The 10,352-nt window shown below is 39.6% G+C and overlaps 1 protein-coding gene across 1 annotated transcript; it reads left to right on the top strand.

Moving 5' to 3' along the window:
• LOC105165898 lies at positions 9,177-9,647 on the top strand. Its single transcript, XM_011085052.1, has one exon. It carries the CDS (start codon positions 9,177-9,179, stop codon positions 9,645-9,647), a length of 471 nt encoding a protein of 156 aa, XP_011083354.1.

Below are 10,352 nucleotides of genomic sequence, written 5' to 3'. Positions count from 1 at the left end.
ATCCATTCATACAAAGTACCTGAATGACAGCTAGATTCAGTGGCGCGAAGAATGTCTTTCCTTAAAGACAAACTGAAGGATTGGTGTTATCAAGCAACCATCCAGAAAACATGAAAAGACTGAGAGGTAAAATCAAATGAACTCCTCTCTATTGTGATAACAATGATTTTTCGACTATTATAGGAGAATCAAGCGAGCCGAGGAAAAGGAGGAAGCAAAATAGTGACTCCTACCCTAGCAGTTTTAGAAAAGCCTGTTCCTGATGGAGATCATGGTGGTCCAAGTCCAAAGCCAAAACATACAAATCTAGACAAAGAACAGGACCAACAAGGGCTTCATCGCAAGGATCTAGACAAACAGATTCAAGATCCACCGGAAGAACCCCTACAAGAAGAATTTTCAGATAGGCCCATACCCAAACTAATGAAAGTTTCAAAGATGTAATTGCTGGACTTGCGGAGCAAAAGGACATATATCTCCCGACTGTCCACAGAAACGTGGTGAATTGAGAAAATTTGAAGCCACGGATGATATCCTAGATGCAGTTACTATAGCGATTTGGTACCCATCTACCAATTCGAAGATCTTCCTTCAAACGAAAGTGTCTATGAGGAGGAAATAGAGACTAATTTAGATAGATCTTCAATCGAGTCAGAATAATTACAACGAGGGAGATAGGCTTCAAACTTCCGGAAGCTTATCAGAATTCTTTTCTAGGATGACGGTGTCAAACAAAACCATGAAAAGAATCATGCGACAAGATTCCAATCTCAGCCCATTCGATGTAGGATTGGAGGCATTAGGAAAGTCCTGAACCAGATTGGATTGAACCAAACAAAGCATCAAATAATCTACAAAGTAAGTTCAGGTGAATTTGATATACCTATGGAACTTACTGGTAATGTGATGGAAATGCAATTAATTCCTAAAGAAGAAATTCTTGAAGAATTAAGTAAGCTTAGAGAAGAAGTAGTTGTTACTATGGAATGGATCCACATAGGAACTGTTGAAGTAGTAATAAAAGCAACTTTTAAGGAAGGAATTGATTCAGAAATTCATTTATCGATAATGGCTAGAAGAATCAACAACTTAAGAGATGGTTGTCTTGGAACAATGATAGGTAATTTGTTTGTAGGAATAGTAATGTTTGACATTCATCCTAGCATTGCATACAACCTAGCAGACCAGGATTTCAGTAAAGTCTTAACCCTTCATCAAGATTTTAAGAGAAAAGATCTAACAAAAGAAGGTAACAGACCATATTCTATAACTTATAGAATAGCTTATGCCCTTTCCAATACTCATCATTCAGATTTGTTCCTTAGGAAAGAGTATATTGAGATTCCTAAAATTTTCAAGGAATTCGCCAAGGTAATGACACCAGATTCTATTAGGATACCTAGAATAGGTGGTGCGGATATTATCATAAAACATCACCCAATTTTACATAGAACACTTAGCTCTAGAACTAAGTTTAGTGGTCGGATGTCCTTTTCGAAAGATAGAATTATAGGCTACAAAAGTAAGGAGAAAGAGTTATTAAAAGCTTTAACTCCTCAAAAGATTAGGGTAGATAACGTAAAACTTAGATGCCCTGAAGGATGAAAAGAAATACAAGTTATATTTGACATCACTAAGAATTTTTTTTTTTCACTTGTGATGACTTATATCATTTGCAGCAACCTATTGTTGGAAAATATGAAGGCATGCTAGAAATAGCAGGCCATCAAAATTTTAGTCACAGGAGTTGCAGGACGAGAAAACGGGAGTATGACTTTGGGGTTAAGTTCTCGAGGATCATAAACCATGGGGAAGAAAAGGTAACGGAATGGAATTCAGTCTTGATGGTGTTACCATAAGGATTGAATGACGAGTCCCTTTTCTATATACATATATGTTGGTCTGTTGTATGATCAAATAAGACAGAGTATTTTGCAGCTTATATTGATTCAGGATCAGGAATTTGCATGGCTAAACCTGGAGTTTCCCTAAGGAAGCAAGGGAAACTTTACCCGTTATTGCAAGAAGGGATTCTTCGCAAAAAATCCTGATACTGAATAAGAAAATACGAGAAGCCAAAATCATGATTAGAGGAGCATTTGGATCACCCTAGTTTAGGGTAAAAACACCTCCTATATACTTTCATGATATAGGTGCCGATATCTTCCTAGGTAACAATTTTATTCAAATATTTGCAAGATATATGTAGGATAATCAGAGGAATCATTAATCTTTACTACTAACTGTGGTAGTGAGATACAAGTGTTGCAATGAGAAATGGCATTTAACAGGATAATGCCAATAAATTTTCGCAGCAAACGTGGTGATTTTGATGCCAGATTAACTCATCAAAAAATGCAGGATAAGAGAAAATTTGGTAAGGTCCTTTTGTCTTTCAGGCAACAGGGACTCATAGACAGTGATAGCTTCTATAAGGAATCCGAGGAGGAAATTCTGAACCTTAAAGAAGCACTACTGGAAATGAAATCGCTAGAAATCAGCGAATAGAGCAGACTTTCTCTTAAGAATGTCAAGAGACTTATCCAGAGGAACTTTAATAAAAATCCTCTGACTTGGTGGGATAGGAACAAGATCGAAGCTACTCTGAAGGTCAAATATGAATACAAATATGAGTATGTTCGATACAAACCTATCCAGATGAACATGGAGGATAAGAAGGATATGCAGATGGTAATCAAAGAGCATATCAGTCTTGGACTCATTGAACCTGGAGTCTCTATCTACAGTAGCCCTGAATTTCAAGGTATAAACAAAATATTAGAATTTGACGGTTATTACATTCCTAGAATAGAACACTTAATTGATTGCATCAAAGGAGCAAAAGTGTTTTCTAAATTTGATTGCAAATTTGGTTTTTATCAGATTAAGATGGAGAGTGAATCAAAGAAATTTACTGCATTCTCTACACTACAGGGACAATATATCTTGAATGTTCTCCCAATGGGTTTAGTTAATGCACTCTAGATATTTCAAAGAAATATGGATAATCTTTTTAAAGATTATTTTGAGTTACAGGACCATATTGTGGAGAAAATTCGTAATTTTTCAGACGTACTCAAGGACAAGAAGCAATTGCAAAGCTTCTTGAGTGTTGTTAATTTTACAGGTATCTTCTTAAGGATCTTACAAGATACAGAAAGGATTTCCGACCACTCTTCAAAGAAACAGAGAGTTCAAAGTGGAAATGGGAAGAAATCCACACAAAAAGGGTTTGTCGGTTGAAACAGGTTTGCAGTAACATGCCGAAGCTTGCTATACCATACTACGAGGATGAATTGCTAGTCTATACGGACGCCAATGATTACAAATGGGCAGCAGTGCTCATGAAGAAGACAACTACAGGGGAAGAACCTTGTAGATATACAGGAGGGTTGTTCTCATAACAACAAGCCAAAGTTTGGCACATCAACGAGAAAGAATTCATTGCGATTTGGAAAGCTTTTAAAAATTGGCCTTTATTTTTACTTGCTAAAGAATTTACTTTAAAAGTTGATAATACTAATCTTAAAGCTTTCTTAAAGAATAAATTAGAATCAAAGATAGAGAAAGCTCGCATTATCAGATGGCAAGCTGAATGCCTATATTATTGCTATAATATTGTCGTTATAAAATCTTATGAAACGTTCTTGCAAATTTCCTGACGAGAGATGGAGGCATCTGAAGCAAACTCCATTATGTGCAGACTCAGGCACCTCCGAGAAAACCTCGAGGAGCTTGACCAAAAGTTTGGACAGCTAGCGGTTAATGCCCAAGTTGCAGGACAAATTCAAAGAGCCGATCTAGACACTGTCCAGGTCGTAATAAGGAGTTCCTTATTAGCATCCACCTCGCTATGGAACGACCTAAGAGAACCAAATCGGAAGGCGCCACCTTCGGGGATGACTCATGAGTTGAAGGAGCATGACCCAGAATATGCCCTTAGAGTACAGGGCTCTAGACCTGTAGCGTCGGATTCAAGTACCGATTACACAAGACCATCACCAGACTCTAGTGAAACGACGACAATTGAGTCTCAAGAAGTTCAAACTCCTGTTGGTTCAAGTCAACCCAGCACCTCCAGAGTTAAGGAGGGAGAGATTAGCCTTAGGCCGATGACAGACACCTCTAAAGTTAATACTAACAAGTTGATATCTTCTTCTGCTTGGCAGGAATACCAGCGTATGTGGAAAAAATTAATTTCCCGCAAAGGAGTAAACCCAAGCAAGACCATCATTGAAACATCCGAAAAATATAATAGGATCTAGATGTTAGAAGGGTCAAAACCAGAAGATATTCAGGAATGATATGATTTTGGAGCTCTTGCTTCAGTTCATACTATGTCACCAAGTTTTCCAAAAATCTCAAAACTTTCGGAGTGGATTAATGGGGTTGTTCTGGTTCTTGGCAAAATAACCCCCACCTAAAAAGAGGCGATGTTTTTTGGAGATAAAGTTCGTATCAATTGCTCTAGAAACGACGGGAAATGAGTCTAATTCACCATTTCATTTCATGAAATTGCAGAGACCAGACATGATGGCTGTCAACAAAATCAAAGCCGCCTCAGGCGAAGCTTCCCTGGTATCGGCCATTACTGAAGATAGTATCTCTACCAGAAGATCTTGAGGTTTATAGGTCTGTCTCACGGAGATGGACAAAGTCAAGTATCCATCCAAAATCTTCTCAAACAAAGTGAATAGATCATTCCTGTTAAATTCCATGACAGGAAAAAACACTGAGTTTGCAGAAAGCTTATTCGAGAAAAAGAGGATGCTAATCTGGGAAAATAAGCTGCCAGCGACAGAGGTTACAAAGATGAAAACGTGCAATATGTTGCATGCTGGGCAATGGCATAACCATTTGTGCCCTTGCTGTGAAAACCAGAGAAACCCCTATTCGGGACAAAAATTCAGGTCACACAAAATAAACCCGAACTTGACCAGGATAACGGAAAAAGAAAAAATTTTAAAAAAATGAAGTAAAAATTAAAAAATATAAAAAATCAAGGATAAGACTGTTGGCAGAAAATGATAAAAGACAACAGTCAGCAAAGCAGGAAAGCAAGTTGGAAATCATGTGACCGACAAACCATTATGACCGACAACTGGAAATCACGAGGCGATGGCGAACGCAATGATATCATCACAAAATAAGTTTGGAGTCCGAATTTGAAGTTCGTGGACGCCTATAAATAAAGATTCAATGAAGCAGAAGGGGGACTTCAGAAAACTTCTCCTACTCTTCAAAGCATTAGAATTCTGATTCTTTTTCAATCTTTTGTAGTATTTTAATTTTTTAGTTTATGGGGGTTTTTCCAACAAGTCAAGTCCTCTACACCATAAGAGGCAAAAACAGTTGTCTCCTCCAGTGGAGGAATAATATCCATGTAATATTCTCTATATTTCTTCAATAAAAGTTAGGCTTCTGTTCAACCTGTTTGTCCAAAATTCTATTAATTCCCTATATTGGAATCTCTTTTACACTCTAAGTTAAGAAACGAAATAGGGTTGTGCTGTTTTGTTACTACAGGACCCAAGTTCCTGCGAACCATCTGCTGCGGTAGTGTGGTTGGAGGAAGTATGTAAAATCGAGGGCTTTGAATACCCGGAAACAGAGTGATCAAATCAAGGTACGAAGTTATGGGGTCTTAATTTATTTCGGAAGCATGTTGGGCCATTTTTAGAGCATTAAAATGGACTATTAGGCTTTATTACTAAAGAAGGACAAAATGGACATAAAATTGGCTGAAGGACTGAATCTAAGCATAAAGAAAAGGTACAGGACTAAAACTGATATTGTCAAAGTTAAAAACCAAAAGGATTTTAGGACATAAATAGAGGACCATTCGAATCTTTCTCCCGTGAATTTTTCTCCTACAATTGCTTCTATTTTATAGAAATAAAGAAATGATTGATCTTCTCCTCTATCATGCACTTGAATTATTTTGCTAATTGTTACTGTCTTTCAAGCTTCCGTAATATAGCTAGTGGGCTGCAAAAGTTAAAATGAATTTTTGGATTTTTGATTTATATATATATACACTCCAATTCTTGTCCATCAAACTAGAGATTTTAAATTGATGGAGAAGAGAACGAATGAAAGAGAAAGTGAAAGATTGAATTAAACAGACAAGAAAGAGAGAAAGAAGAAGGGAAGAAAGAAACATTCTAATTTCATCTACAAAGTTGAAGTTGTCCTTCTATTCAATTCCAGTCACAACCTTTTCAAATATTATTATACTAATGTATTTGTTTTCATTGTAAAAAGACAAGTATACCCCCACTTAAATATTATTAATTATATTATCGAATATTTAATATTAAAACACTAATATTTTTTAATCCAAAATATTTAAAAAGAATCTGAACATGAATGAGTCCAATTACAAAAGGTAATTTAATATCCCATAACAATTGAAAATTGGGAAAAATGCAAGTAACCCTCTTGTGATATTGCAAATGAGTAAATTACCCCCTTATAAAAAAGCAAATAGTGATTTACCTTCCTATGATTTCTAAAATGAAGCAATTTACCTCTCTATATAAGAAGGTAAATTGCTTTATTTTAAAAAATATAAGGGATAAATTATTATATTCTTTTTTCATAGGGGTGTAGTATGTACATTTTTAATATTATATGGGGATAAATTGCTATTCACCCATTGAAAATTTAATAACATACATAAAATTTGAATGAGTCCAATCACACAAGACACTTCAATAACCTGCTTCGAGTTAATTACACAATGTTTTTAATAAAATTGTTGGCTTTTGAAAGAATTCTGCTTTGCAGCACCAAGGGCAATGAGTATCATAGACAATAGGTTGTGGAAGAGCCCGTGACTGATCCAGTTTCAGGAGATAAGCCAATACAGAAACTTTTTCCATTGTATCTGCTATTTTGTTTTATGTGGATTAATAAATCCACTCATGCTCCTTGATATACGCTTCTTTAATCCTTGATCTTGGTATTTCATCTTATTGCATCATATTCAACAGTAGAGGATTGGAAAAAGCCTCCAGTTCTTGACTCTTAAGGATAAAGAATTCTTCATTAAATCAATTCTGCCATAGTGATACGTGGCTAGGAGGGGATGCTGTTGAAATACCAAAAAAGCCCTTCATTAAGGGCATTTCTGCCATTTAAGTAAGGATCCGCGCCTTTTCCATTAGTCGGGTCGAACATGACCGACCCGGATCCATCTGCCTTTGAAGACCCGGACAATCATAGCCGTCTGATCATAGATGCGGGTCAGTAGGATGAAACCACGTGGCTGGTCAACGCAATCCTATTGAGCCCTATATATAGACCCGAAACGCCGTCATTAAAGGTAACTGTTGCGCATTAATTGAGATCGAACTTTGAAATAGAACACTTTTCTCTCGATCAACCTAACTTGAGCGTCGGAGGGTCATTGTTTGGGACGTGCCCGACGAGCTCACTTCACTTGTTTCATTCTCAGGGAACCCAAAATCTGGTCTTGGAAGAATCAGCAATCTTAGTGGAGATCGAATCTCGAGATCGCATTATTCAACCCGGATCAGTTGGGCGCCCTCTGTGGGAACGTCTGAGAATTACCATGGAAGATTCATCGAGGACAAACGCCGGAGAGGACGAGACACCGAGAAAGGGAGGAACGACTATTCAATTGACGAAAGAAGAGCTGTAGAGAATGATAGAAGAAGCTAGTAGGAATGCCATTGTGGAATACGAGAGGAGGATTGCGACCCCACTGGGCAAAGAAACTGCAAGGAAGCAATTGTTCGAAACTACTGAACCCCAGAGAGAGTCACGGGTGCAGTGCGAACCAGAGCGCAGAACTAAGAAACTGGTCTCGTCAGATGCGAGGTCCAGCAGCCATGCTCGGTTGAAGAGAAGAGAACCAGTGATCTCACGGGCAGAAGTGGAGAGTGTGGGGAAGCAAATAGAGAGCCTGAACAAACAAATTAACAAGCTGAAAAAGCAAGGAGAGATAGTCACACATAACAAGAACTCCCCTTTCAACAATGATATTTTGGTTCAAGTGGTGGAACTAGGGTTCAGAGTACCTGATTTGCCGAGGTATGATGGGACGAAGGACCCATACGAGCATGTGGCAGCCTTTGATATGGTGATGAATCTGTATGGGCAGCCAGGTCCCATAATGGCCAAGTTATTCGCTACTACGCTAACGGGGAAGGCACAAATGGTTTACCAACTTGCCCTGAGGAAGCGTCGATTCACATGAGCAGCTGGTTCAGAAATTCTCTTTCCACTTTGCGAGCCGGAGAAAGCAAAAGAGGTCAGCCACCCACCTCTTCACTATACGACAGAGGGATGATGAGACGCTAAAGAGTTTCGTGGGTAGGTTTAACAATGAGATGATAGAGATCCAGGATTTGCGCATTGACATGATGGTTAGTATCCTAATCCACGGATTGAAAAAGGGCCCCTTCGCATCTGCACTCGCACACGACCCGCCCGGTGATGCAGAACAACTAATGGCCCTCGCTCAAAAATACATAGACGAGGAGGAGATGAACGCGATGAAAGATTATTAGCAAAGGGAACGCGAGTAGTTGTACAGACGACCGAGTGATACAAGGGAAGGTGGAGGGAGCAAGCTTAACCAGGATAAGCCTAAAGAGCCAAAGTATATACCAAAATATCACAATTACACTCCGTTACCAATGTCGCGAGAACAAGCTCTAATGATGGTCGAGAACGCTGATGTTCTCAAATGGCCGAGGCACACCAGGTACACTCCCTCGAAGAAGTTTTCTAACAAGTATTTCAGGTTCCACAGGGAGAGGGGACACAATACCGAAGAATGCTTCCAACTCAAGGATGAAATTGAAAGGCTGGTGAGGCAAGGATACTTCAGGGATCGAGTTCCTCAAAACTGCAAGACTAGTAAAGATGAGACAAGGAGAAGTAGGTCGAGGAGCCGAGATCGAAACCTTGGCCCCTCGAGAGCGACCAATACCCAGATCACCGGAGGTAATGCACCAACAAAAGGAGTGATCTATACTATAGCAGGGGGTTCTAGCTCGGGAAATTCGAACAAGGACAGAAAGAGATGTGCTAGGACCCTGAGTTCAAGCAGAGGATGGGAGTTCGTGCTAAAGGTCGAGGAGGAAGAAGCCATCTCTTTCGATAGTTCGGATAAACCAAAAGAAAGTGGCTAGATGAATGATCCGATGGTTATCAAATTGGACATTGCAAATTTCACAGTTCACAAAGTACTGGTAGATAGTGGAAGTTCTGCAGACATCATCTTCAAGAACGTGATTGATAAGATGGGCTTGGAGAATATTCGATTAGAGCCAGTGAAAACCCCACTAGTCGGTTTTGGGGGAAGCGAAGTGGCGTCGATAGGGATGGTCAAATTACCAGTATCCATGGGGGACGAACCGAAGCGAAAAACTACGATGGTGAAATTCCTGGTAGTGGACACGCCGTTCGCGTACAATGTGATTTTAGGCAGACCGGGCTTGAATTTGTTCAGAGCAATCATCTCCACGTATCACATGAAACTGAAATTCCCAACGGATAATGGGGTCGGCGAGGTCGCATGCGATCAGAAGGAGGCTCGGAAGTGCTATAACTTATTGCTGAGAGGGGAGCTCGGACAGAAGAAAAGAAAAGTCAAGGAGGACGCTGAACCTTAACCCTATGAGGTCGAACATTTGAAACCTAGCGATGAGTACAAGGTCGTGCAGCTCACACCTGACGAGCCGGACAAGACTACCAGGATAGGTGCAAGCATGAATGAAAAGGAGATGGCTATGATCAGTTTCTTAAGGGAGAACATGGACGTGTTCGCGTGGAGCCTGTCTGATTTCACAAGAATCAACCCCGAGGTGATCGTACATAGGCTAAATGTAGATCCGACAATGCGACCTGTGCAGCAGAAGAAGAGGTCGTTCGGGGGCGACAAAAATGAGATCATAAGGGAGGAGGTGGACAAGCTGCTAAAAGCCGGGTATGTATCGGAAATTCACTACACCGATTGGCTTTCTAACATGGTACTTGTTCCCAAATCTTCCGAAAAATGGCGGATGTGTGCGGATTTCACAGAACTAAACAAGGCTTGCCCGAAGGATCCGTATCCATTGCCCAGAATTGACGTCATGGTAGATTCCACAGCTGGTTTCGAGATGTTCTCAATGATGGACGCCTACCAAGGGTATCACCAGATCTACATGGCGGAAGAAGACAGAGATAAGACCTCTTTCATTACAGAAAAGGAAATTTATTGTTATAATATGATGCCCTTTGGTTTGAAGAATGCAGGAGCAACATACCAGCGGCTGGTGAATAAGATGTTTGGCGACCTGCTCGGAAAAACAATGGAGCTTTATGTCGACGACATG

This window comes from Sesamum indicum, linkage group LG7 (genome assembly GCF_000512975.1).
Source record: "Sesamum indicum cultivar Zhongzhi No. 13 linkage group LG7, S_indicum_v1.0, whole genome shotgun sequence".
Taxonomy (NCBI): Eukaryota; Viridiplantae; Streptophyta; class Magnoliopsida; order Lamiales; family Pedaliaceae; genus Sesamum; species Sesamum indicum.
The sequence above is the reverse complement of the archived record's forward strand: the minus strand, read 5'-3'. Positions and strand labels throughout refer to the sequence as shown.